This window comes from Oxyura jamaicensis, chromosome 1 (assembly GCF_011077185.1).
Source record: "Oxyura jamaicensis isolate SHBP4307 breed ruddy duck chromosome 1, BPBGC_Ojam_1.0, whole genome shotgun sequence".
NCBI classification, from domain to species: domain Eukaryota; kingdom Metazoa; phylum Chordata; class Aves; order Anseriformes; family Anatidae; genus Oxyura; species Oxyura jamaicensis.
The window spans coordinates 42212696-42240611 of record NC_048893.1 but is presented as its reverse complement, the minus strand read 5'-3'; the positions used below and the strand labels follow the sequence as shown (position 1 = coordinate 42240611).

General features: G+C 46.7%; 2 protein-coding genes across 2 annotated transcripts; both read left to right on the top strand.

Annotated features, from left to right (window-relative positions):
• The first annotated feature begins 693 nt into the window (after positions 1–693).
• Positions 694–22008, top strand: RANGAP1 (Ran GTPase activating protein 1). The gene is made up of 17 exons (XM_035335083.1): positions 694–821; positions 1168–1204; positions 2726–2862; positions 4092–4219; positions 5138–5197; positions 5872–6051; positions 7048–7182; positions 8030–8188; positions 8353–8466; positions 10130–10229; positions 10959–11043; positions 11455–11608; positions 12101–12214; positions 12569–12671; positions 14379–14467; positions 16276–16397; positions 20469–22008. The coding sequence occupies exons 3-17, from the start codon at positions 2751–2753 to the stop codon at positions 20536–20538; spliced, it is 1725 nt and encodes a 574-aa protein (XP_035190974.1). The 5' UTR covers positions 694–821; positions 1168–1204; positions 2726–2750; the 3' UTR covers positions 20539–22008.
• Positions 22009–23925: 1917 nt separating this feature from the next.
• CHADL (chondroadherin like) lies at positions 23926–27031 on the top strand. Its single transcript, XM_035313034.1, has 4 exons — positions 23926–24428; positions 24511–26175; positions 26405–26571; positions 26821–27031. Exons 1-4 carry the CDS (start codon positions 24282–24284, stop codon positions 27029–27031), a joined length of 2190 nt encoding a protein of 729 aa, XP_035168925.1. The 5' UTR covers positions 23926–24281.
• Positions 27032–27916: the final 885 nt, after the last annotated feature.

Genomic DNA, 27916 nt, shown 5'->3' with positions numbered 1-27916 from the left:
GGAAGAGTAATTAGGCATTGGAACGAGTTGCCCAGGGAGGTGGTGGCGTCACCATCCCTGGGGGTGTTTAAAGAAAGGTTGGACCTGATGCTTAGGGACATGGTTTAGTGGGTGACATTGGTGGTAGGGGGATGGTTGGACCAGATGATCTTGGAGGTCTTTCCCAACGTTAATGGTTCTGTGATTCTATGTCAGGAGGACCTGTGCACACATAATGCAGTAGCAAGCAGGTTTACACAGACTCATGTTGTCCCATCATATTTATTTACATGAGAAAAGCATCACACATAATGTACACAAAGCTATCACGCAAAACGAGTTTTCCACCCCTAAGAAGCAACGATAGCGCTCTCTTGAACGAAACGCTGCTGCTAGCAGGAAGGTTTGACAACAAACCCAAGCATAAACATGAGATGTGCACTGGGACTATCTAAATGACAGGGCTGAAGGCGCTGCTGTCCAATGCTGTGGACATCTGGAGAGCCCGCGGACCACCGCACAGCTCCCCTGGTGACCCCTTCACCAAACGGCTCGTGTGGGCACACCAGGGCCGGGACACGAGGCCCAGTCCGCCCCCCCCCCCCCCCCCCCCCCGAACTACGCATCCCAGCGTGCCCCGCACCTCCCGGCCCCGCGCAGCCGCCGGGCGGCGAGGCGCAGGGCGGGCCCTCGCGACGCGGCGGAGCGGGCGGCCAACGGGAGCGGCGGGTCCCCAACTGCCGGCTTTCAAATCCTCCGCCTCCCCCCGCCGCCCCTCCCCCGCCCTCTCCGGCAACGGCAGCGGCGGCGCGAGGGGGCCTGGGCCGGCGGCGCGCGGAGGTGACGGGGGTGGGGGGGGGCGGCGGCCGTTAGCGGGGGGCCGTGAGGGGAGACGGGGCCGTGAGGGGAGGCGGGGGTCGGCGTCCGGGGGGAGCGGCGCCGCGGGGCTGCGAGGGAGCCGCCGGGGGCTGCCCGCCGGTGCTCGGCGGGCTCCGCCTCGGGAGGTTGGTGTAAGCGCAGCGCCGGGCTGCGCCGGCTTTCTGCCGCTTCAGGCAGCGTGCGGCTTCGGGCAGCCCCTGCGTGGCGGGGAAACCGCTCCTCGGGTCGCGTTTTTAGTGCCGGCTGTGCTAACTTTGCGGTTTTCTCTCCCTCTCTCTCTTTTTTTTTTTTTTTTTTTTTTTTTTAAGGTTTTCTCGTGGAAGAAGTGGCAGTGAAGAGAGTGCTGGTAGGTTAGCGTGAGCGGGGCTGGCGTTTGCGATAACACGCGCCTCAGGATGTGACGGTGAATTGGTGTGGTGAAATTAGGACGTAGCCGGAGCGTAAGGTGAAAGTACAAGGGGATTTAAGGAAAGGAGAAGCAGAAGGTGTGAGTATACCTGCAGGGCATAGAAGATCGTCATAAAAGAGTGACGAGCTATTCTAAAGTTGAGAACTAAACCAGATGAACAGATTTCTGGACCCTATCTATCATTTATTCCCACATGGTAAAGACTTTGTAGATGGGAGGACATCCCTTCTTTCATCCTTGTTGTTGGATTAACAGAGGTCAGGAATGTCCATCAGCATGGTGTCTGTGATCTGGAAGGAGTGGAGTAAGTTACTGGAGCATCTTTTGGTTGGTAGCACCTACCTGAGAGAGCAGTCAACCTAAAAAGGTGGTGTCGGTGAACTGTGGAGATTGTTTTTACTCTGTGTCCAGAAGCAATACGAAGGTTAATGAAAGCTGAAGAGAAGCTCTACCCTTGGGGAGCTGAAGGCAAATGCTTCATAGCTAGGTAGCAGGAGTAACGGATGGATGTATGGCTTTCGTTTAGGGGATGTTTTAAAACCACTGCTGTTGAGCTTAAAGAGCTGCGTAATCATGGGTCTGCTTTGAAGTCAGACAAGAATGGAAGGGGTCCAGATTTCTGTTTTTTTTTTTAGGAGAAGGATTTTCATCCCTTTCTGATACGTGAAGTCTGTTTTTGTAAGTATGTTGCTCCTAAGCACTAGCTGCGCGTAGGCTCTTATTCCACTGGAGGTGCAACCAAAACCCACGTTCTGTTTTTCCTGCTGAGTGAATAGAGGCCAGTCACTTCATGCAGGGGATGATGTTCATTAAATAATGGTGCAACTACGTATGGGTGGCCGCAAAGTGAAACGTTCAGTAATCTGTCAGTGTAAGATCATCCTGTGTGTGACAAAACTGTGGAACTTCTGAAGAGAAAGAGAACCCATAAGAGAGAGCTTTGTGTACAACACTTGTGATTTTTCAGCAACTAAGTGGTTCTGGAACTGTGCTGATGTGGGCACTGCGGGGTTTATCGCTGAAAAGGAAGAACTGTTGTGTTTGTTCTAGCTTGGTTTAGAGAACAGGAGAAATGTGCAGCATGTATAATTAAGGGATGCGGTTTGGGGAGAGAGAGGAATGTTACATCTTAATTGTGGAAGTGTTGCACGCAAGACTCATGTCTTAATGTGGTCTTAGTCAGTGGTTTTAGCTACTGGTTATTTATGAAGTGTAACAACTCCAACAAAACCCAAGTCACTTCAGTATTGGAAGAATCAACGCCGTCTGGTGGGCTTTGAGATGCTAATCTAGCCTGGCTGTTGTGGGCTTTGGGAAAAACACTAACGATGCTGAAAGCTCGCTTAGAAATCTTGACAACAAAAAACACATTACTGTTTAAATAAGGATGATTATTAATACAGATTTAATACAGATTATGTATTGTAGTTTGTGTTGACAGTTTCTTCTAATTGACAGCTCTTAACATTGGGAAAGCAGAAAAATGGCATCAGAAGACATCACCAAGCTAGCAGAGTCACTTGCCAAAACCAAAGTGGGTGGTGGACAGTTGAGCTTCAAAGGCCAGAGCCTTAAACTGAATACAGCTGAAGATGGTAAGAGAAAATATCTTTGTGTTTGGGAAGTGTCTCCCTGCAATTCTGAAGTCTTGTGGTAAACCTCCTGCTCGTCCTGCGTGGCCAAGTTGTCATAATATTAGGTGTGATACAAGGGTTATGTGGCTACAGCTGCTTCTGATAGACGCATTTCCTTCCCTTCTTGTACCCTGCTTTGACCTGGCAGCACTACAGCACTACAGCTCAGAGAGTTGGGGTTTGGCTCTTTAACATGTAGTTATTGTTTTCTTGATGCTCTCTCCCAGTGCTTTTGACAGTCACTGTGCATTAAGAGTTAGTGCTCTTTTTACACACAGTAAGCAGGTGCATGATAACACTCAGAGCAAGTAGATGTTTCAAAGACCTGCATAAAGGAATGGGCTGATGCACTAGACTGCTGCTGTAGTCCCTTTTCTTTCCAAATTCTGATCTGTTAGGCTTGTTGTTGTTGTCATTTTTGTTTTGTTTTTCCTGGGACATTTCTCTAGCTGGTGTGTGTGTTTCCCAGTTAAAAATGTCTTGCAGTGACTGCCAGTGTGGTAAATATCAGTAGAATAAGTGTATATATTTAGATCAGCGTTTCTGCCACATGAAGAAACAGCATGTTCTTCAGAGATATTATTTGCTCTGCTGTGTACCTCTGCTATTGACTCCGAAGGTGGTGCTTTTTATATGCCATTTTAATAGTGCAAAGCCACTGAGCTGTGGGGAAAGGATTTGGAATTTGGGAATGACAACAAGCGCCAGTGACAGGAGAGAGGTTTCCCTTGTCTTGCATAGGAATACTTCAGAGTCAAATTTTTCTGCCTTGCAATGTTTGCTAAACAGACATCTGTTTTTTCCAGCCAGTGTGAACTTGTGGCTGTTGATGGGGTGCTGATTGCTGTTATCTTTTAGCTTAGTCCTCGTGTCTTAGTTTGAGAGTGCGTACATCTATAATGTCCTGAATGGCAGAGGAATCAAACTTACTTTCTCAAATATGAGAATGACTGTGTGATAATAGAACTAGTAATAAATTATGAAAAAGAAGGACGGTGAATGGAGAACTTTGTCTCTAGTGACCTGACACTTCAGTTCAGTTCTCCATTGCTGTCTCAGGATTCTTTCAGATAATGTTGCTCAGCTCTTTTTGCTAAGGATAGAACCGGCCAAGTATTGCTGCATCAGTGTGTTACTGTGGCACCGAAGATGGTAGTTAAAAGGCCAACAATACTGTATGCTCTTTCCAGCCGAAGAAGTGATCAAACAGATTGAGGAATTTGATGGCCTGGAAGCACTGCGCCTGGAAGGCAACACGGTGGGTGTGGAGGCAGCAAAGGTTATTGCCAAAGCCCTGGAGAAGAAATCAGAGCTCAAGGTGAGACCCTCAAGAGGGTGGTGGTGGTGGAAGGGGAAGGAAATACTGAAGGCCTATCTGTACCCTTCTTGCCATAGCCTACCTTGAGTTAGCCCAAAAGCTTGCTTTGTTCTTCCATTAAGAACAACCATATGAAAACATGGCAAAACTTGAAGACTCTAGGATAGCGGGAGCACTTTCTGCATTCCTAACTCTTCCCGCTCAGAAGGCTTCCAATCTTAAAGCTGGGAAGCTGTGCAAGGAAGAGTCTCTCTGCAGAGGCAGCATCTACAGATCTTATTTACAAATAAAGACCTGTGGCAACAAAACTTAAGTTTTAATGGAAAAAACTGGCTCAGATATTCTGGAGAATGAGGCTTCGTATAATGCCTGAATAATGGAGGAAATGCACCAGGAGGTTTTTGTGTGTTCAAACTGTGTTTCCCCACTACTGTCCTAGCCTAAAGTTAGGAGGATGCTGTGCTGCTAGAGGCACTGCTCTTTGTAGGAGAGGAATATGAAACGCTGATTCAAGTTAATCACCCAAGTGTGGCTTTTCAAGTACGTCCGGCTTGTTGAGCTGCGTACCTTAGTAAACTCTACATTCCTAATGTATCCTTCGGTTTCCTGCTGTTTTTTCCTTTGGTAATTTTATCAGCAGAAAAGAATTCCAGCTCAAATGCAAGCAACAAGCCTTGTATAATTATTTGCAGTATGCATTTTGGTGCATTTACAATTTGCATTTATGTCCTTCTAAGAGAAGTAATTGTAACATCGGTTCTCATAGCTCCTTAGCACAATCAGATGACAAGCTCAGAGGAAGGCAGACAATATTAAGGTGTCCACCGTGATGTAATGCAGCTTGTATGTGTAAACCTCTGTACAACTGTGTTGTCCTAAATATTTTTAATGGCTTCCATCTGTATGTTCTTATTTTAGAGGTGTCATTGGAGTGACATGTTCACTGGGAGGCTAAGATCTGAGATCCCTCCTGCTTTGGTAAGTAAAAACTAGATCTGAGACTTCTGACTAATATAACTTTTCTCACCTGTCATGTTTTTTGTGGGAGTATGCTTTTGAGACTTTGTTAGCACAGAGTTTTTTTCTATACTGTTAACACTAAGTGTCTCAGAATACATGAGCGATTTTTTTTCTCCGCTTCTGTATGAGGTGGGGAAGAGTTGATAAAAGGCCAAATGCAGTTCTCCATCAGTGAAGAAGCTTGTCCCTGGGGAACACATCTTCATGATCTGATAGGCAGTATGGGAGCTAAGCTTTCTAAATAAAACCATATGGATATTTCTTCCAAGAGCATTACAGAGCTCAGCCCCTGAGCCTTGAGCTCTGTGGAGCAAGAACATGAGGCACTTAACAGAATGAGAAAATCCTTCTTTAAGCAGTGCGGAGGGGAAACTCACTTTAAAAAATGTGTATTTGACTTAAACGGATGGGATATTTCTTGATGACTGCCTTGCAGTCATCTTTAGCTTCATTTGCAGAGCTCCTGCTCTGGCTTTAGCTGTGAAGTTTTATTTCCCTGTGCAGCTTTGCAGAATGTCTTCAAAGTGGAAATTTTTTGCAGCATCACTGGCTCACCTTACCGCTGCAGTGCTGCTATCAGTAAGAGTCAATCTGCTCCCTCCCTCCCACCCCCGCCATCTGTTTCCTTGCAGATCTCTTTGGGGGACGCGCTCATCACTGCTGGAGCCCAGCTGGTGGAGCTTGACCTGAGTGACAATGCCTTTGGGCCAGACGGTGTGCGTGGCTTCGAGGCGCTGCTGAAGAGCCCTGCGTGTTACACCCTGCAGGAACTCAAGCTCAATAACTGTGGCATGGGCATTGGTGGTGGCAAGGTAAGGGTTGTCTCCTTATCGGGAATGAGGTCAGAGCCAGGACTTGCCTGCAGACTTGTCTGCACAGAATGGTTGAGGCTGAAAGGGATCTTTGGTGATCGTCTAGTCCAGCCCTCCTGTCCCAAGCAATCGGAACAGGTTGCTCAGGGCTGTGTCTAGTCAGGTTTTGAACATCTCAAAGGATGGAGACTTTACAGACTCTCTGGATAACCTAACCCAGTGTCTAACAACCCTCACAATAAAAGGGTTTGTGTGCATATATCTGTGTATTTAAGTGGAATTTCCTCTATCTGATAGGTTTGTCTGACAGCCTTCTTTACACCACCTTCTCCCAAAGCCTGCCAGTAGGCTTTCTTGGCTGCAAGTGCATATTGTAAGCTCATGGTCAACGCCTCACCCACCAGGACTCCCAGGTTTTTCCTCTGCCAAGCTATTTTGCCACCTTTTGGCCCCCAAGCATATACTGCTGCACAGGGCTTATTCTTCCTCAGGATGTGGCATTTCCCTTTCAAGTTGGTGAGATTCCTGTGGGCTTACTTCTCTAGTCTGTCAAGATCCCTTCCCTCTGTTTATATTGATAGATTCCTGAAATGGAAAAACAGATGAGCTTATTCTAGAACAGGAAAACAGGTCTATCCTAAACCTTAGATTTCATGTTAAGAGATCTAACGTCCTTGGATGTGAGAGAGCAGTATTGCTAAGCCTAGCACTGAAGGGTGCCTGTTGGATGAAGCAACAAAACCAGGACTGAGTGTCATTGTCACTAAGACCTTCTATGTTTACCTATTTACGGATCAAATGTTAATAGGTATAGCTCATAAATGCGTTACCTGTTCATGAATCAAATGTAGCAACAGTTTTATTGTATACCCTACTGTAGAAGCAAGTTTATTTCAGCAGTGTCTGAAGTGTTGCGTGAGAGCTGCATATAGAAAACATTTGTATTCCTTCAGAATGAGATGCTGAGGTAGGATAAACTACTTGTGCTTCCTGTAGATATTGGCAGCTGCTTTGAAAGAGTGTCACAGGAAATCGAGTGCCCAGGGCAAGCCTCTTGCTTTGAAAATATTTGTGGCTGGCAGAAATCGTCTGGAGAATGATGGCGCCACTGCCCTGGCTGAAGCTTTTGGGGTAAGTACCAAACCAGAGCTTTGTGACAACAAGTTGGAGCAAGGTGTGCTTAAGTGCTAATGTTAAAGATAACACACACGGGGTTTGCTGCAACTTGGAGGTGGTGGCAGGTTGTCTGTTCACTGACTGTGACTGTCAGTCACAATGCTGTTTGCAGAAACTGCAGTCTTCAGGTGTGATTAGTATCAATGACTGAATGTTTCTGTGACCTAAGTTTCCAAACACACAACTAGCTGCTGTGTAAAGTTGAGGGAGGAATAGGCATCTCCTGAGAAATTTACCGTTGGTCCTATTGCTTTTCCTCCGTCTGTGCTTATGGAGGTTATCTGGCACTGTGGTAGGAATAACAGGTGATCAGGTAACAGCTGTTTTTCTGGCTAGTTGTTCGGTCATCTGGCAGAAGAAACCTGTTTATTTTGCCAGGATCTTCCTGTGAGGGTTCTAAATGGTGCTTAGCTTTCTCTAGCTGACACTGTCAATGTATACTTCTGTGTCAGGGCAAAGTGTAGATCTTAATGAGGAAAGTTTCATTTCTAGTGATGTTTCTTGGTCTGTCTGAGGGTTGTTATGCCACAGACAGGGAACTCTTGTTTTGAGGTAGCTAGAACAGGTACGCTAGCAGGACTTGTGGAATCAGGGCTTTAGATTAATCTGACACTTGCTGTGAGCCTGCAGTTTCACTTAGATTTGTGGTATAACTGCTGATAAATAATTCTGTGCAGAACAGCTAATGGACTTTTAAGTTGCAAGAAAACTGTTCTGAGCAAATCCTAAAGAGTGGAGTGCTATACTCTTGAGCTGAATTATGTCTTCTAACAGCTTTCTTTTCATCTGCATCCTTTCCCAGATCATTGGGACTCTGGAAGAGGTCCATATGCCACAGAATGGAATCAACCATCCTGGCATCACAGCACTGGCCCAGGCCTTTGCTATCAACTCACTGCTTAAGGTTATAAATTTGAATGACAACACCTTCACAGAGAAAGGAGCTGTGGCCATGGCAGAGGTGAGTTGTTATGAACAATTAGTGTTTGTCGCTTACCTCCCAGTCTCTTCGGATATAATTAGTTAGCATCAACATGTGGGTTGGTGAGAAAGTTGGCCTTCCAGGAGTGATATGACACTTGATTACTTGCATGTCTGTACTTTCAAATTTGTGCTGTATTGCAGACGCTGAAGTCACTACGGCAGATTGAAGTGATCAACTTTGGAGACTGCCTAGTGCGTTCGAAGGGTGCTGTTGCTATTGCAGATGCTGTTAAAGAAGGGCTTCATAAATTAAAGGTACTGCCTTCTGCTGTTCAGCTTTGAATCTCTTTTGAAAATGCCTTGTTTCCAGTTTCCTGGTTTTCTGTCCATTCTCCTACTGCTACAGATTATTTTAAATAATGAGGATTCACCTCATTGTAGCTCTATGTTCATAACCAAAAGCAGTTATCTTTAAGTCAGAGGCATTAGCACATCCAGCTAAGACTATTTTACATGGAGGTGTACCAGAGATCTGCTTAGGCTCCACTTGATGCTTTTGAAGCTGCTGCTTCAGTTCAACAGCAAGTACTGTTCAAGAAGTCTGATACTGCAAATATATGCTTTGAGAATCTCAGAGGATCACGAGAACAGACTGAAATGTCCCTCTTCATAAACATCTTGTAATCTCTTTATCACTTCATTACTTGTACAGCTGTTGCCTTTCTTTGTTAGGGTATGTATCAAAGGTCCAAATATTTTCAGTTTTTTGGCAGTACCATAGCCTCCCCTATCAGTATTTGCACATTACTGGCATTTGACAACATTCTAGACAGGCCTAAGTCCAGTCAGTAGCATAAGTAAATCAGAATTTCTAGAAACACCTTTCATGGGTCATCACTGCCCTGGGACAGATGCTGAACACGATTCCTACTCTTGCAAGCTTACACTCAAAACCAAAAATCTAGCTGAGTGCTAACGTTTATCTCTGTATATGAATCTGGTACAGAAAGAAGTAGGTACTTTGTGCTGTGAGATCCTTTGCTCAGGCCCCTGCTGGTTCCACTGGAATTTATTTCTGAATCTCCCAGGAAAAGTTAAGATTTGTGATGGGAATATTTATGTGAACAGTCACAAATTAAATCTTTTTTTTTCCAGAGCAGAAGTGGTTAAAGGAGAGTAGTATGAGGCAATAGTAGCTGATTCATTCTGTTCAAGGACTACTTCCCTTTTGTTGTTAATATTAAATCTCATCTCAGGAAAGGATTGATGGAACAGAATGTGGAATGGTGGGGGATGGTGCCTGGCAGCTGATTAACTGCACTCTTACTAGTCTGTCCACACTGTTTCTCTGCTGACTATCAGATGTAGCACCAGATGTGGCTTCTTTTGAAGGTCTTAATGTGCAGTGTAAGTGTTGAAAGGCAAATATGCAGTCTGTTTAGTGTAGTAGCTACCCTTCTTCTGTAAGACTTGCTGGTGTGTAAATTCTGACTTAGTCATGTGACTGGCAGCAGGGCTTTGCTGGTGTAGTGTACTCAATGCTCATGCTGCAATGGTATGAGAGGAGACCTGAGGAGCTACTGCTCCTTCCTCCCTCTAAGCAGGTCCAGAATTTTTCCTCCTGTTGGTTCTGAAAGAGGTGCCTCTTGAATAAGTGAAGATCTCAGTCAGCTGACTGCTAAGGACTGAAATGGCTGCTACCTTTTAGGGGAGCAGTCATAATGGCATGGTCGTTGTGGCTTTTTCAGTTAAGTGGCTAACTTCAATAGTGCTGCTTTTAACAATGGTACGTCTCAAAATACCACTTATAGGTATATGAGGTAGAGATACCTATTTTATTTCCAATGAAAAATCTTTTGTTTTTTTCTGAGAACCTCTTCAAATGAGAATCTTTCCAGAAAGTTTGTGAGCATGTGAAGCTTATGGGGATGATAGGTATTACTGGAATTTGGTAAACAAAGGTTCTTCTGTTTCTTAGGAACTGAATTTGTCCTTCTGTGAGATCAAACGAGATGCTGCTCTGACTGTTGCTGAAGCTATTGAAGATAAGGCAGAGTTGGAGAAGTTGGATCTCAATGGTAAGTAAATTTGCTAGGTAAAAGCACAGCTAGTTTGATCCCAACTAGAAAGCACTAGGAAGAATGTTGACAATATCACCTATGCTAGTCTTGCAATTTTCAGCATTTGAAAAACAGTATGCAAGAGTAGCTGAATTTGGATGACAGAAGGACAGGAAGCGATTAGATCCTGAAAGCTTTGTTAAGCCATGAACTCAAGTCAATTATTAAAGTTTAAAAGTTTCAATATGTCTTGTAAGGTAGAAAGATTGAATTGATACCCATAACTCTTTTCAATAAAACTTTAGATTGTTCAATGTGATCTTGGATATTTCAGAAATGTAATTAAAAACCTCAGTCTGCATCTCTGCAGAGCAATAGGAGACTGTGACCACTGTTGGCTTTTTGCCATTGATACCTTAGGTCTCTGCATGTCAGTGGTGCTGGGCCATGTGTCCTTGTTCCCGGATTGCTGAGACCAAGAACTGTTTATAGAACTAGCAGGAAGTTTCTCAAATACATTCTGAATAATTAAGGTTTTTGTCTGTCTCCAAATGTTGTGTAATGCCTCTGAAATCTGTTTAACTGCTGTTTGCTCATGACCTCTGCATTGCTGCCTCCAAGGTGTTGTGTAGAAATGACAGATAACTGATCAATTTCAGAAATGAGATAGACAAGAATTGATAAGTTTCCCCAAGAACAAACTTGCGTGCATCTTTTAAATCTACTCCCTTTCTCCCCCAAATCTAGGTAACTGCCTGGGAGAAGAGGGATGTGAACAACTGCAGGAGATCCTTGAAGGCTTCAATATGGCAGCTGTGCTGGGATCTTTGAGGTAGGCAGGGCACCGCGGTTTAAACGAGAAGTTTTCCATTAATTTTCATTAGTATTTTCAATCACCTTCCTAGTTTACAACAAGAACTGTAACGGGTGTTGGTTTGAGTGCACTGTGGAGTACCGTTAAGGGATTCCCTAAGCAGGATAAGTGTCATACCCCATTTTCATCAATGGAATTATCTCAGTGTTGGTTATTGACTGCGTTCCTGGCTCTTGGCTCACCATTGTCAAGCGGTGACTGAAGTCTGAGGTGGCCTCATAGTCTATTGTAGATGGAGATGTACTTCTTGCAGTAAGACTTGAGGGGAGGCTGCCTTTTAGTCCTTGAAGGAAAAAAAAAAAAAGGGGTTCTAGTGTATAGGCATTTCAAGTATGTAATTAATGTAACATGTAAACTCTCAAACCTTAGTGATGATGAAGGGGAAGAGGAGGATGATGAAGAGGACGAAGAGGATGAAGAAGAAGAAGAGGAGGAAGAGGAAGAGGAAGAACAGCAACAGCTTAAGGAGAGAGGACAGGGAGAACAGGACTCACTGACCCCTAAGAAGATAATTGATTCACAGGTAAGCTTACTTCAGTATGCATTTCTGTCTCCTCATCTGGCAGAGAATGAAGGAGGAAACGAGATCCGGAGTGAGTTTGAACTTGAAGTGCTGGCAAGAATTCACATGCTTGCCTGTGTGGACTGGCCCTGTGGTAACAGGCAGGAGGATAATGTGTGAGAAATAAATAAAATGGATGACTTGGAAACTCATTTTGTTAAAATGTGCACGTGCACATGTGTGGAGGGAAAGGCTGAGCAGCCATTGTGACAAACATGGGTAGAAAGTCTCCCCACCTCCAGAAAATGGTGGGAACCTTGTATATGCAATGCCATACGGTCATGATAGCATATTGTGGCTGTTGCAACTAGACTCATTCCAGCTTCAAATAGTTATCAAATAGAACAAATTTAGACCTGATGTGCCTTTGCAAGTCAGGCATATGTGCCTTTGCTACTGTACCAATTTATTTGCTTCTAAGAGTAAGGTTGAGATGGATTCTGCTTATTTCAGGATTCAACTCCGGTGCCATCTCCTCCTGTGGATGTTGCCACGTTCCTTGCTTTCCCATCACCAGAGAAGCTGCTGCGACTAGGACCAAAGTGTTCTGTGCTGATAGCTCAGCAGGTTGGTGAGACAGAGCTTTGCTCTATTTGATTCTCTATTGGCGTCATTTAATTCCCAGAGGTGATAACCTCATGAGTCCTAGCTTTGCATCTTCTCCCCAGCGATCCTGAGGAACATTAAGGAAGCAGATGATGTGGTTAATGCTTATACTGGCACCAGAGGTTCTACACAGAGTAACTTTGTTTCATAGTGTTGCTTATGCTTTGTAGTATGGCCAAGAAAAAAAACTGATGTCAGTCAGCTAGAGGCTATAATTCTTGTCACTGCTGCTGCAGAGACTTATTTTCTGTACCTGGCTAGCAGCGAACTTAATGGCCCCTGACTTATTTATTTCTACTTTTCCTTGTCTTTCAGACAGATACATCTGATGTAGAGAAAGTAGTTTCAGCTCTCCTAAGGATATCTTCAGTCTTCAAAGATGAAGCCCCAGTAAAAACAGCTGTGCATGAAACAACAGGTGACTGGGCCTTTCTCCACTTCATGATGCAATGCAAGGGAAGGCCTCTGAGAGCCAGGCCACTTGATTTTTGTGACCCTGGCAGCAAGAAACCCTGGATAACACAGTACCAAGTTGTGCCATGCTATTGTGCAGAGTCAAAGTAGAAGCTCATTCTGACCTTAGCAGATCTTGTGCTTCTAAAGCGTCTCTTGTAGTTGCTGCCTTAGTGGACCTTTGCTGCCCTTACCTGCATCTCCTTGATGCTATCCTGTCAATAGCCATTAGTTTTGTGTTCCACGGTCAGCTATTTTTTCAGGGCTGTTTAATTAAAAAAATATTTTGCAGGAAATAGCTTTCCAGTTTAGTATTAAGAGAGTATAAAGAGAGGCCTCTTATTTAGTGTCACTTCTTATCAGTCTGAAACCTCTTTAATCTCTTCAGGAAGCAAAGATTTGCATTACAACATGGGACAAGGCACAGAGGCTAACATACAGCAAGGGGCTGTTCCTCACTGTATATTACAGCACAGTTAGCTGTGATTTTTTTTTTTTTTTTTTGCATGGACTAATAATATCCCTTCATTTTCTCACTTAGAAATGGATATTCTGAACAACTCCTGGGCAAGTTACCGTTGTCTTTCATTTTTTTTTTTTCAAATCCCCCAGCCGAACAGTTCTCCTGTACTTGAGCTATCTCTCAGTACTGTGCAAAAGAACTGGATCAATTATCTTAAGGGTTATTTAGAGTGATTTATTGGAGGAAAAAAAAAGTGCAGTTTGCTTAGTTAACAATTTATTTGTTCAGAATACATAGACATAGTGAAACTGTTAGCTGTTGTCTATAAAACAGTAATATAACAGTTCCCTTGAGTTGTGTGTGGGTCCAACGAGCCAAAACTAATCAGTTGGCACTTCACTGAGTGAGTGCTGGCCTTGTCTGATGCCCATTACGAGTTGTCTCCAACAAAAAAATGGAGCACAGGCTGTACACCTTGTCTGAAGTCTGCTTGTGTAGGTAATTATCTTGATAGTAGTTTCTTACTACTTCTTAGGGAAAAGTAGTGCCTGGCATTTACTTTCCTTCTAAAAAAAAAACCATGAGTTAATGATGAGGTCCTCAGTTACTGACACTGTGCTATAGCTGCTGCAGTGGGTTCTGTCATTCCAAGACACCAGAACAGTCAGAAGTCAAGATGGGTAGACAAAATAGGATAGAGCACTGGTTTGCCCATAGCTAACAGCAGAATATAGGCCCAAGAGAGACCAGAAAAGAACTCAATAACTTTTCTCATTCCTTTTGACACCTAATGAAAGGTGAAATCTTGCTGGCCTTAAAATTTCAAGACTTTAGCTCTTACTGTTCTATTTCAGCTAATTGTGCATGCATGCACATGTGCATGCAAATTCAAAGGCACTGAGTAGAGCATTTTGTGGTGCATGAGACAGGTCAAGTTGCATCAGAAACTTGACAGTGTGGGGTTTATTTTTTCCCCATGTAGGCCTTTGTATCAGGCCTTATATTAAAGCACTGGGTTTTATCTGTCTGAATTTCTGAGGTTCTACCTAGTCCCTATAGAGACAACTAGATTCTTAAGGCAGGTTACCTCCCAAAAGTCCTTCAACAGCTGATACTCCCTGAGGTCCTCTATGATCAATCGTGTTCTTAAAATTTGAAACAGGGTCCCTTTCCTTATTGTTTACCACAGTGCGTTTGTTTCTTCTTCAGATGCCTTGATGAGGAAAGCCTTCACTTCTGCCACGTTTAATTCGGATGCATTTGTCACAACACTCTTGATCCACATGGGACTACTTAAGGTGAGGAAGCAGGAAAGAGTTAAGTTATGGCCTGCTTGGGCTGTTGAAGACCAGACTGGCTGGGTTGGGGGTAATTATGTTGCCATGGAAGCAGCTGGGTGCCTGTGCATGCCTGATGCCCAGGGATAATAGAAGTCTGCAGGACCAGCAAAAATTGCAAATTGCAAGATCGCGTTAGGATGAAGGTGGTGTCAGCTCATTTTACCTCTTCTGCTTAATGTGTTCTGCAATCTCAGTCATCCCCTAGAGGTAGGGAGGGTCATGTGAGAGTTTGTGCTGCTGGACTGTGGACTCTTACAGATGTCTCTAATAGTATTACACATTAGACTCCTAGATGTGTTTTTAATTAACATGGTCCTTTAGAGTATCTTCTGGTAGCATGACTGAAAAACAAATATCCAGCTACTCATGTTTGATTGGTAGCATTAAACTTTATCCTTTGGAGTGTCTTTGCTGCTCACCAGCATCAAATACATCTTCATATATTCTCATGAGAAAGGGTGGAAGGGTCAGTAGAAAACCTGCAAACTGTGTCAGACTGCCTGTAGCTTTAATTTCAGTGAGATGACCTGGGGAGAGGTTCTGTCTGCAGACTTAAGTACTTTTGCCTACTTGTACTACGAGGTCAATGTTTCTCAAGTCCTAGAAACTGAGAATGGAAGTTTGGACCAAGACAACTTTAAATAGCAGAATACCTATAACTTATGTTATAGCAGCCTACTCTTAATTAGGTTTATGGATTTCCTTCCAGTCATACTCAGTCTAGGGAGCAGAAAGTTGTTGACATGCTGGATGATACGTGTGTTCCACTTCTCAGGTCTACAGAACCCAAGATGGCTTTCTGCTCTGCAGAACGCTTGCTTTGGGGCCTACCATCTACCTCTTACCCCATACGGAAAATAACACGAAGCACAAAGTACAGACTTGCGTTCCAGAAGAACTTTTGCAGACCAGGCAGTGGTATTGGTAGTAATGCCCTTGAGGATCAGCCAACCAATTATTTGTCATCTGTGGTATTGAGAACTGTTGATATGTTAGGCATGTCTGGAGTGGGAGCAGCTTCCAGAACTTTGTCCCGCATAGGTGGAAGCGCATGAGCAACAGCTGTTTTTAGCACCATGAAATATAAGGTCATATGCCTAGGAATGCAGGTCTAGATCCTGTCTATGGAGTGGAGGGCTTTAGTGGGATGGAGAAATAAATGAAAACAATGTAAGAGTTGGGGCATGTAGTTTAGCATCGTTTTAGGAGGAAGAAGAACTTGCTTATCATGTAAGCAGGGGAACAGCAGTAGGAATGACAATAACTTTGCCTTATTCGTAATTGTGAAACCAGTTCTGGGGATACTCCATCAAGTTCTGGAGGCAGGCTGACAAAGAACTGGAAGTGGTATAAAAAATGAACTATGGAATAATGCAGGAGAAAAACAGTGTAAATAAGGCAACTCAATTCTTGATGAAGTCAAGTCAAATTCCACAGAAGGGCATTTTGATAGAGCGTCTGAGATTTCTCTGTTCCACTTGTGAATGTGTTACTTCCTTTTCCCCATTGCTGATGCTATTAATGACTAACATCTAATTGATATATAATAAAATTTTCTGGATCCTGCTGTATTTCAAATGCTGTTGCTGGGAGATTATAGAGTTGGCTACCTTTTGTCTTAAGGAACACTGTACAGTTTTCTTTCCTACAATGTATGGGGGCACTTTGTTCTACAGAGGATTCATTGCCTTTCTCAGCTACAGTGAATTAGATAAAATAGTGATTATCTGATGCTTGATTTTTGTCTTCTCATCCTCTTTTTTCAGAGTGAAGAGAAGATCAAAACTGTCCCAAGCCTCTACGGAATTCTTATGACTTTGAACCATATGGTCCAGCAAGATTATTTCCCCAAATCCCTGGCTCCAGTTCTCACAGCTTTTGTCACAAAGTGAGTATCATACTTGTTAATGCAGTCTTCTCCATGGGAGTTAGTGAGAGTTAATAGTTTACACATCAACTGTTCTGTTAGAACCAATGAAATATCTATTCTGAAAATAAGGGTTAATATTTTCATAGGCCTCTACTTTTGTCTTGCTCACTGTAGTTTGCAAGGTTTAGAGCAACACATCTTGATGGAATGAGCCAGGCAAGCTACCTGGCTCTGAAGCAGTAGGAGGGCAAGCAGAGCTCTACCTGACTCGTCACTGTGTAACACTGAAGACTAACAAATCAGAACAGTAGAAAACAAACAAAAGTATGTTACTAAAAGAAACTGTTGCTACTGTGACAGCAACAGGGTTAGTAATTTTTTTTTTTTTTTGAAAGCTATATTGAAAGCGTAAGTGTTGAAGAAGCTGCTTTCACTGTCTGCCTTTCACTGTCTGCTTCTGTTTAATATTACTTCTAGTACAGGTATAGAATCACACCCCTTTTTAGTGTCTTTAATGTTGTAAAGCATAGTAAGTCCAACAGCTATGGAAGCCATGCATCATCTTAATTAAATCAGTGTGAACTTTATCATTTGAATTAGAAGAAACACCCCAAATAATGCTTCTCTTGAGAGAGGAAAAAATAAATCCTTCTGTTTAGCAGTCAAGGGGAGGAACAGTCCAGAATTGGCAAATTAGACAAAAAAAAAAGTAGACATCTGAAATCCATTTGGAATTTGGTGGCAATTTGGTTTATCACAGACAATGTGCCATATGGGGTCAGGACAGCTTTTTAAGGGATTCCAGGACAAGGTTCAAGCCTTCCTGATTTTCATGGTGTGGGAATATGCAGAAATTTGAGATTTTGTGCTGATGAAGGGCACGGGCATCAAATAATACTCTGTGGTTGGTACAAAACATGGACAAGAGGGATGCAGTCAAATACTGGCAGTCAGTCCTTTCTTAAGGATTGGAAGCAGGCTGCTGTGACAGGGAAGAATTTTTGCAAATGGTGGTGTGGCTGAAGTTGTGAAAGCTGATGCATGGTAGTGGTATGTGTCAAGCAGTCAGCTGCTCTGAGTTTTGGAAAATAAAACTATGTAACTAGCTTGTTTACACATGTGTAAATGCTACCCTACAGCCACCTCGGGTGGAACAGTTCATCTTGTGTCCCCTCTTTGGCGTGATCAGACTAGGAATTGGGCATTGTACCCGCCCATGGTCCTGTGCTTTAGCAACTGAACAAATACACCTCCAGCTTGATCTTTGTACGCTTAAGCAAGAAGTATCAGGAGTTGCCATGATGGAGTTGTTCAGCTTACAGGATTTCTGCTGGTTCCTGTGCTGCTAATACTGGCATTGCTGTCTGCCTGTGATCTTGCTGATCAAATTTATACCTACAGCATAAGGATCCAATACCATCCTTAAAATAAAAGACTGAGGAAGGCAACGGCTTACTTCTTTATCGAGTGCTAATTATGCAGAGCCAGCTTGATCAAAACTGGTACTGCTTACTGTCTATCAGACCTAACCACTTCAAACAGGATTCACATCACTTGAAGTGGAGAGTACATTAAAGGGAACTGCTTCACTGCATTTGGCCCTTCTAATGCTTATGTCAGGTTGCAGTGCCTGGAGTATCCTTGTAACTCGACTTTAGCAACCTTCAAAAAAAAAATCTGCACGTAATGGACACTGTCCCCCTGTCCGTGTATGTGTGTATGTAAGCTGGTCCAAGGCTCCAGGCCTGCAAAATGCCAATAAATGTTTTTCATCTGTATGTGTTTTGGTAAGTAGAGATCTGGTGGTAAGGTAGACAGCGTGTGATATCACAAGGAAGCCTACGTCCTGTGTAGCGTAATGAAGCTAACAGTAGGTGTATATAAGGAATATAGCTTCATGTTTTATAAATATGTCTTAAAATCCTTTCCCTGAGGGAACAAGGAGGATGGCTGTTAAATCCTTTGCACTTGCCTGCTCAAGAACGCTAAAGTCCAATTAAAATAGCTTCTTGATTAACCTATGCCCTCTTGTATTTGATTGGAATTGAATCAGAACAAAACGACATCCGAACTGTAAACCAGACTGAGGTCTCATTAATCTAGTAATCTGCCGAGCTCCTGTGGGCTCTATTCCTACAACAAATCTACATCCACACTGTCAAACCCATGAGTCAGTCGCTCGCAGCTAGCCGGTATGCATTCCTGTGATATTTTCTAGGTATTTCCTTTAGGGTTGCAATTAGCTCTTGTGGACTTCTAGAGCTGGAAGGTTCTTGCAGCTGCCAAGGCTAGAGCTCTCCTGCTTTTTGCTGCAAGTGGCTTACTTCTGGAGTAGTCACTCTCTTCCTCTCTTTTGCAGCAGTTTGTGGCGATGTGGGTAGTGTTCTCTATCCAAAAAATAATAAGATCATGGGTAAGGGCTGTAAGCAGCATCCATCTTCTCTGCTGTCTGTCCTCATTTTCTATTTTCAGACACAAGAGGGAGCTGTGAATCCACATCTGACTTCTCATAGTTCTTTAGGAGGAAAAGCCGAATGTACGTGCACCTCTGTTCTCTTGCGACAGAGATTGTGTTGGTTTGAGGGGAGTTTTTTTTTTTTTTTCCCCCTGCTCTTTGCTGTTGGCTTGGATCACATCACTGGCCTTTATCAACAGTCTACCACAGAGCGACAGGCAGTTTAATCCCACAGCAAGTAGGAAGCTCCTTCGAGCTTGTTAAAGGAGGCTTCAGGTTGGAGGGGAGGCTGAGGGAGCTTGGCTGTGATCAGTGTCAATATTTCAGGTACTCTGTCCTCCCGAAATGGGGAGCTGCCTAGACAAAACCAGCCTGACCCATACAAATGGGGCCGGGTCCTCCAAATGTGACTATTGAAATACCTCATCCAGCTACTTTGAAGGTAAACTGCAAGTTGTAATGGTGTCCTGCTACGTTATTAAATGGCTTTTGTGGGGATAGAAGTGGTTAACTCTTCTCCAGGTTGTGCTCCTGGTAATCTGCAGCAGGTGTGGAGCCCTGTACTGATAAACCTCTGCAGCTGTTGCTCATGCACTGTAAAATGTGAACTTTTTGCTCTTCCTTGATATTTCTGACTCTGTTTTTCCTCCCTTCTCTCCTGAATTGTGCAGAACTCGCTTCTATTACTTACTAAAGGTTGTATTTCTGTATTGGGGTGCAAGAGGGGTAAAATTAGTGATTTTCATTCTCAGAGCAGTGGAAGACATTGGATTATGATTCTTTAGTGGTGACTCCCTAATGGGTGGGTGCAGATGGTGAGAAGTTTGTGATGCCTGGAGAACAATTAGCCCATGGAAACAGGAGTGTACATTACTGGGAGCTGATGGTAATGCTGGGGAGATTTAACCCCACCTTTACCCTGATGTGACTGTGTAGCTCCCTTGCCTAGTTTCAAGTAGCTTATTCTCTCTGAGGTAGATGTCACTACTGCATGCTCCGTGCCAGGCGCTTTCTGCCGATGGGCTGCAGTTTCTGGCGGCTGTTTCTAAGGTGCTGTGTGAGGCAGCCCAGGCAAGTGAGTCAGATGTTTCTTGGCTTAAGGGGCAGGGACAGCAAGAGGTTACACTGCCTCTTTGTGAAGACTGAAAAAAATTCCAGAGACTGAGTTGCTGTCGGATCAAAGGTAGCAGAGGACTTGGTGAGAAAATATTCAAATATAAGCAGGCATGTCATGTGTATTTTGGGGGCCCCTAAACGATTAATGTATATGGAAAATTCCATTGCAGGGAGGGAAGGGGGGCTTCTTTCCCAACCACTTCCTGCTACCAAGCATGAGACACTGGGCTGCACAGATGAGCAGACTGCTCCTATATTTTTGTACTCATGGAAATAAATTCTGGTTCTTGGCCACTCTACAACAGGAGAGAGAATTTTCTACACCATGCTCTGAATGGGGAGCAGTGATCTGTGTAGAGGTCAGGGAGTGGTTTAAGAGAGAATTGAGGGGAAAAGATACAGCTTTTGGGGTGTGCAAGCCTAATGCATTTGAAATAGTGTTTATTTAATTGTATGAAGTCTGATACAAAACAAATTTCTAAACTTAACTATTTTAAATAATTCTCTTCTTTCCACAGACCAAACCGTGCTCTTGACTCCTGTTCATTTGCTCGCCACATGCTTTTACAAACCCTCCACCAGCTGTGAGAGGCAAGAGATGCTGCTGTGCCCTTCCCTCCTCATAGGACTGTCATCAGCAGAGAACTTGGAGCTGCATAGTGGGAGAAGATCCTGGAGCCCATGCAGACATGCTGTCTTTTTTTATTCTCCCTGTAGGAGGTCTGTCCTTCCTTCTGCTTTCATAAACTTGGACAAATCCTGCTGATTTTTTTTTTTTATTCCACTCCTCATGAAATGACTCCCTGCTCTGCAGGGCAGATGCTTACGCTAGACTAAGTCAGTGCTGCTCTGAGCTCTGCATGAATTGAAAAGAAGAATCCTTTTCCACTTCCATAGCATTGGCAAGGGTGTGCCAAGCCTAACAAAGAGCCCAGAAGCGCTCTCATCAGGATAACCCCGTTGTCCATCTAATTTTATTTTATTAGACTGTGACTCCTGCCTGACAGCATCCAGCATTGTGTGGGAGGGAGGCTACGCTGCGACTGCTGCCCTTGCTTCTCCAGGCCAGGGGAGTGCTTGACCCCCTTCAGCTGCTGCCAGGTCACAGAGGGGCAAGGTGTGCTCCCCCTTGTTTCTTCTTCCGAGTCCATTTCTTGAAGGCACTGTGTGGCTGATGTGTATTTTAATATACTACTCCCCTGCTGCCGTGGCTTGGAATGTCTGTGTCGTGTGGCTGACCCTGGTGGCATTGCTTAAGGGAGCAAGCATATTTTTATTGTAACTTTTCTGTCACTGCCTGTGTAGTTTCCCTTTTTCCCTCCCTTTCCCTGTCCCTTTCCCTTCTCTTCCTAGTTAAATAGGCTGGGTTTGGAAATGAATACAATCCATGAAGTCCCTGTGGAATGTGTTCCCTTTCTCCTCCCTCCTCTCCTCCCTTTGGTAAAACAGTGGGACTCTGTGCACTGTTCACGTGTTTGAAGGCTGTGCACGTGTAAGAGCACAAACAGTCGGGGCTGTGCTGAATTTCTGGGGCTAGGGCTGCACCTCTTATTGCCCCAAAGGAGTAGCAGCAGGTGCCCCTAAACCTCTTTACAGGGGATTGTTCATCTGTGTGCATGCTTGTGGCACTTACCTGCGCTGCTTCTGAGCACAGAAGCTGGTTCTGCTCCTTTTTTCAAGCCTCTGAGAATCAACACCTCTCTTTAGGTGACTTAAAAAAAAAAAAAAGTCTTCCTTCAACTAAGGCTGATCGTACCCTACCTGGTCTTAGCTGAAGGAGACTGTTCATCACTCATCCTTTCTCATCAGACCTCACACTTGACTACACCATAAATAGTGCCAGTGTCAGGAGAAGTCTATGATGTGGAGTTAGTCTAATACTAATTAATTAATTGGGGAGGGTGGTGGGCAACATGTGCCACAGCTGGCAGGGGCACACATGCTTGGCATAAGTGCAGGAAAAGCTGGCATTTACTCACAAGATTTGCAGGCAGCATTGATGGAAAAGAAAGGGTGCGGGGCACTGGATGAAATAAACTGTGGTATGTGCAACACCAATGTGCCTGTTCTCTCTGCTTATGTTCCTCCGGGTTCTGGGCTGGTTTGAGATAACTGTAGGTGGTGAGAATGGGGTGGCAGGGGGAGGCTGGTGTGGCTGGCTCTGGTAGGCTGAGGAAAGCAGCAGTGCTCTGGGGGGAGAGGTGCTGGCCTTTGGGTAAAAGCTGTGTCCTCTCATAAGGAAAAGGCTGCGTTAAGGCTGAGAACAAAGTGCATTTTCTCACTATTTCTGTGACTGGAGGTAGAAATGTGTGTCCAAGTGGGTAAAATGGGTAGAAGTGAAGGTACAGCACGTACTTTAATCACTGTGCTCATCTGCTGTAATGCCAAGCCCTGCCTCCCTTACGTGTTCCCGTTCTGTTTCTTTAGTGGTGTGTTGCAAAAGCAAGTGTTACCATGAGCGTGAGGGGAAAATCAAGACATAAAAGTCTGTAATACCTGTCTTGAACCTTGTGTATCTTTTCTTGGAGCTCCCTGGCCCCTTGCTGCTCTGGAACATGATGCAGAACAGGGATGTGGGCACCAAGCCCAGGAGTTAACCCCTATAGGAGGACAGCGGCAGTGGCCACGTTCCTGTATCACAGTTCTGCTAATTGCCCTCCTTCCTGAGCTATACCCAAAGGTCATTCCCAGCTTTGCCCTCCTGTGTGATGCCTTTGATCACCAGGGCTGTGGCACTGGTGATGGCCACAGGGTGTGTGTGTTTGTGTGTGTGTTGCCATGGTGGTGGTGGCAGTAGCTGCAGCAGTGCCCCTGCTCCACATGGGGTCCCTCCCACGGGATGCCGTCCTTCCCGAACTGCTCCCCCCAGGCCCCCTGCTCCTGTGTGGGCTCCTTTCCGCGGGCTGCAGCTCCGGCCCGGGGCCTGCTCCTGCGGGGGCTCTCCATGGGCCGCAGCCTCCTCCAGGCCACATCCACCTGCTCCACCGGGGGCTCCTCCACGGGCTCCAGCGTGGAGATCTGCTCCATGTGGGATCCATTGGCTGAAAGGTATGCATATACTAATTGCATAGCCAAAATAAGAGAAATAATGAGTCATACAGGAAAATGAAAGCTCTCCCATGGCCACCTGCAAGCAAATGACACTTCACACAGGCACTGTCATCCCTGGCCTCTTCAAAAACAGCAAAATAAATAAAAAAAAATAGGAGAAGTGGGGATGGCAAATGTGGCAGCTTTCCTTTCTCTCGGTCTCACCGCTGTGCCCACACCAGTGGCTGGATGTCACCTTTTGGCACCACGCACCCACATTTATGGTGCCATAGGCAGACGGTAACAGATAAGGGCGAGATCAAATTCCCCGCTCGCTTCAGCTGCTCTGCACGGGTGCTCCTGGCCCCGGTGACAGCAAGGCGAGGTGACTCAATGCCTGGGTGGCTGCCCTAGCCACAGGGATCTTTTTCCTTCCTCCTCCCCCTCCTTATCCGGTACTTCTGGCTGCATTCAGCCAGCTGTGTGCAGGGAAAAGTGACACAAAGGGGCCCAGTGCTCACTCTTCGAGTGCTTGCTCCTACAAATACCGGTGCAGGCACAAGGAAGCCGCAGAAGCTGGGCGCAGAAGCTCGGCAGCCACTGGACGGTGTGGCAGCTTTCCCTCCTTCTTTACCATCTCCTGAGGACCAGGAAAACACAACGTGAGCCCCCCCAAGGTGCGTGGGACTGGGACATGCCAGGCAACAGCAACTGTTCCCAGCTGCGGGCAGTGCTGGGGACATTGCCTTGGTGGGAGGTGACACCAGTGTGAACTGGGGGTGGTGGTGGGCGAACAAGGGGACGGGCACCCATGCGTTTGAGTCTTGCTAGACCCCGCTGCTGCCGCTCCCCATACTGTTCCTCCCCCTCCGCTCACCCCAGCCTTGGCCCCTCTCCGGTACCCCCTCCCCTAGGGGCTCGCTCCCTCCTGGCCAAAATCAACCAGCTCCTTCCTGCAGCTTAACAGTGGCAAGCATTGTCCCACAAAACGCCAGGAACAGCTCCAGGCGCAGCACGGCAGCTCAGGAAGCCGCGGGTAGCTAAACCTGCATGCCTTATGAGACCTGAGCTTTGGATGTGGAAGGACTGGTGAGTGCTTGCAGAGATCGAGACAATTTGATGCTAGCGATAAGGGGGGGTGCCTGCTCAAAGGCAGTTCCCCACGAGTGCTAGAAGAAGAGGCTATCCTGGCTTGCAGCAATAGTCCTCGTAACCCAGTGCCATAAACAGATACCACTGGGGAGAGCACAGGAGCCTGGCCCCTCACTGCTGCCTCTCCCCAGCTGCAGGTGCCCCCCGCCATGGGGTTCTTCCTGCTCGTTGTGGCCCTGGTGCTGAGGGGAACGGCTGCCACCCACTGCCCTGCAGCCTGCATCTGTGACAACCTCCGCGCCCACGTCCTGTGCCTCAACAGAAACCTCACGGCCTTGCCTGGCAGCATCCCTGAGGTGGGTGAGGAGCTGGGGGAGGACAGGGATGGGGAGGGGTTGCAGCCCCTGAGGTTAATGTGGTGCTTTGCGTGACCTGCAGCTCACCAAGAAACTGGACCTTCGGGGCAACAGCTTCACGGTGGTCCCGATGGGAGCCTTCCTCACCATCCCGTACCTCACGCACTTGGACCTGCAGCGCTGCAAGGTGGAGAGGCTGAAAGAAGGGGCTTTCCGGGGGCTGGGGCGGCTGCTCTACCTCAACCTGGCCTCCAACAGCATCACTGTCCTCTACCAAGAGTCCCTGGATGGGCTGTCCTCCCTCCAGCAGCTCATCCTGAAGAAGAACCGCATTGAGGAGATCCAGCCGGGTGCTTTCAGCCGGCTGGGGTCCCTCACTCTCCTCGACCTGAGGGAGAATGCCCTGGTTTACCTCCCAGACATGGTCTTCCAGGGCCTGCAGGTCCTCAGGTGGCTCCGGCTGTCCCACAACGCCCTCCACGTCCTGGGCAGCGAGGCCTTCACTGCCCTGTCCGCCCTGCACCGGCTGAGCCTGGACCACAACGAGCTGCAGGCGCTGCCCGGCGAGGCCCTGTCACGGCTGAGTGAGGCCACCCGGCTAGACCTGGGCCACAACCCCATCACCTACCTGTCCGAGGAGGCTGTGGCCATGGCCTCCCTGAAGCACCTCTTCCTGGACCACGCAGCCCTCCAGGACGTGGCACCTGATGCCTTCACCCGCAGCCCCCAGCTGCGGACGCTGGATCTGTCCCACAACCAGCTGCGGGGTCTACCCGCCTTGGCTGGGGTCAAGCAGCTGGCGAGGGTCAACCTGGCTGGGAACCCCCTGCTCTGCTCCTGCCTCCTGCTCCCCTTCCACCGCTGGTTGGGGTGGGCGTGGGTGCAGGTGGAGGGGACCTGCGCTGAGCCCCCTGCCCTTCATGGCCGGTCCCTCGACTCCCTGAGGCCCCCTGAGATGAGGTGCGGCCTCCCCCAGCCACCTTCTCCCAGCCCCACCATGCCCTCAGTGCAGCTGGGGGTGCCCGGGAGCGGGCAGTGTCCCCTGGGCTGCTCCTGCTCTCCTGACTTCCACCACGCCAACTGTGAGAAACAAGCCCTGCGGGACATCCCCCGCGGCTTCCCCAGGGACACCCGTCTCCTCGACCTGCGCCGAAACGCCTTCAGGACGGTGCCCCCGAGTGCCTTCCCTGGCCTGGAGGAGCTGGTGTCCCTCCACCTGCAGCACTGTGGCATCGAGGAGCTGCACCCCAAGGCACTGTGGGGGTTGAAGGGCTTGGTCTACCTCTACCTCTCTGACAACCGCCTCTCCGCTCTGGCACCTGCTGCCTTCCAGGGGGCCCCACGGCTCGCCTACCTGCACCTGGACCGCAATGCCTTCACACGGGTGCCACCAGGAGCCTTCCGGCTCCTGCCCAACCTCTTCTCCCTCTACCTGCAGCACAATGCCATCAGGGAGCTGGCTGAGGGTGACCTGGCTGGGCTGGTGGGGCTGCGTGGGCTCTACCTTGCTGGGAACGCCATCAAGAGCATTGCCCCCACTGCCCTCACTCCCACCAAGATGCTGGAGAAGCTGCACCTGGAGAGGAACCTTCTGGCGGAGGTGCCCACGGCCTCCCTGTGGGGCCTGCCGGCCCTGAGCGAGCTGAAGCTGTCCCAGAACCCCATCAGGCACATAGGGGACAGTGCCTTCTTGCCTGTGGCCAGCACCCTGCAGCACCTCTACCTGGACAACATGGGCCTGAAACGGGTACGTGTGACCGGGTACGTGCGACCGCCCAGACCCCAGTAGGGACGTTTGTCCCGTGGGTGTCCCTGAGCTCCCAAAGTTTCGGGAGATGCTCCACAGCCTAAGTGGGACCAGAAAGCTCCTCAGGCTTTGCTGGAGCATTGTCTTGCTCCAAGCTTGTCCCCAGTTCCCAGCAGTGGTTTGCTCCCCTCCAAAAGGACCCCCTTGACTCACCCTTGCTTCTTTGCAGGTTTCCCCTGGTGCCTTTGCTGGCCTCGGAGCCAAGATCAAAAGCCTCCACCTGGAGAACAACACCATGAGAAACATCCCTGCCATGAGCAACTTTACAGGGCTGGAAATCCTCAACCTGAGGGACGTGCCTTTCCATTGTGACTGCCAGCTCCTTCCCCTGCACCGGTGAGTGTTGCAGGGGGATGGCCAGACCTGCCACACTGGGGACATGGGGACATTGGAGGCACAAAGAGGGAAATAGCCTGGGCCTGCTTGGCATAAGGAAAGCAGTGAGGAGCTGGGGTGGGCAGGTATTCAAAGCCCACCTGCATGAGGCCCTGAACAACCTGGCCAGGCTTTGAAGCAACTCACATGCACACAGTTTTGCCTTTTCCCTCACCCCTTCCCTTCTCTGGCCTTCTGCCTCTTTTCCAGGTGGATTGAGAAGCTCAACCTGCGCGTAGGGGCCACCTGCAGGTCCCCTCCGGAAGCCCAGGGCCAGAAAGTGAAATTTTCCACCACTTTCCAAAGATGCCCTGGCTGGGGAGCCAGAAGAGCCAGTCCTGACCAAGTCAAGGCTTCAGGGAAGCCCAGCAAGAGAAAGAGGTCAGGAAAACTGGTGCTCAGAGGCTCCATAGAATCATAGAATATCCCAAGTTGGAAGGGATCCATAAGGATCATCGAGTCCAACTCCTGGCACCACACAGGTCTACCCAAAATTTCAGAGCATGTGACTAAGTGCACAGTCCAAATGCTTCTTAAACTCTGACAGGCTCGGTGCAGTGACTACTTCCCTGCAGAGCCTGTTCCAGTGTGCGACAACCCTCTCAGTGAAGAACATCTTCCTGATGTCTAGCCTCAGCTTGACACCATTCCCATAGATCCTAAAACTGGTTACTAAAGAGAATAGATCCACACCTGGCAGATTTCACTTAACAAGGGTGGAGCCAAGAGACCTTGTGGAATAGGCTCATCTACCTGGCTTCAATGTTTTAAGGTCAATTGCTCCTTATCGCTAATAGAAATAACCTGAGAAGGGGCTTAGTGGTTAGAGTTGACCTAATGAATTAACTACAAAAGGTGCACAAGGGTCATCTTTCTGTTAGTCATTCTGTGAGGAAAATTAGTATAGAGCCTGTTAAAAATAAATAAATAAATAAAAATAAAATAAATGAAAAAAAGAAAATGCCCTTAAAGGCAAAATTGCTATAATAGATGTTCATCTGTCTAGTCATGACAAATAGTATAGCAATCAGAATTACTTTTCTTGACATTAATGCTATTTAAATTTGCTTTTCTGAGATCTCTTCTTTATTCAGGACTTTTCAAACTCTAGCCCCATGACCTCTGACTACAGTATTTACTTCAGCTGCATATAAACTGTCACGTATAAATGCCAGGACCCGGATCCTCACTCACTATTCAGGTCAAGGACTGAGCTGAAAGTTTTAGCTTTAGTTTGGTTACATGCCTACATTGCTGTTTTCTGGCAGGTCATGGGAAGAAGATGGGCTGGCTTGGGGCAACTTAT

Bases quoted from the DNA above. Each gene is read 5' to 3' on its own strand.
- RANGAP1 (XM_035335083.1), top strand. From the start codon at position 2,751: ATGGCATCAGAAGACATCACCAAGCTAGCAGAGTCACTTGCCAAAACC. The intron at 10,230-10,958 runs GTAAGTAAATTT...CCCCAAATCTAG, and splicing joins GGAGAAGTTGGATCTCAATG to GTAACTGCCTGGGAGAAGAG. The intron at 14,468-16,275 runs GTGAGGAAGCAG...CTCTTTTTTCAG, and splicing joins TCCACATGGGACTACTTAAG to AGTGAAGAGAAGATCAAAAC.
- CHADL (XM_035313034.1), top strand. From the start codon at position 24,282: ATGGGGTTCTTCCTGCTCGTTGTGGCCCTGGTGCTGAGGGGAACGGCT. The intron at 24,429-24,510 runs GTGGGTGAGGAG...CGTGACCTGCAG, and splicing joins TGCCTGGCAGCATCCCTGAG to CTCACCAAGAAACTGGACCT. The intron at 26,176-26,404 runs GTACGTGTGACC...GCTTCTTTGCAG, and splicing joins ACAACATGGGCCTGAAACGG to GTTTCCCCTGGTGCCTTTGC.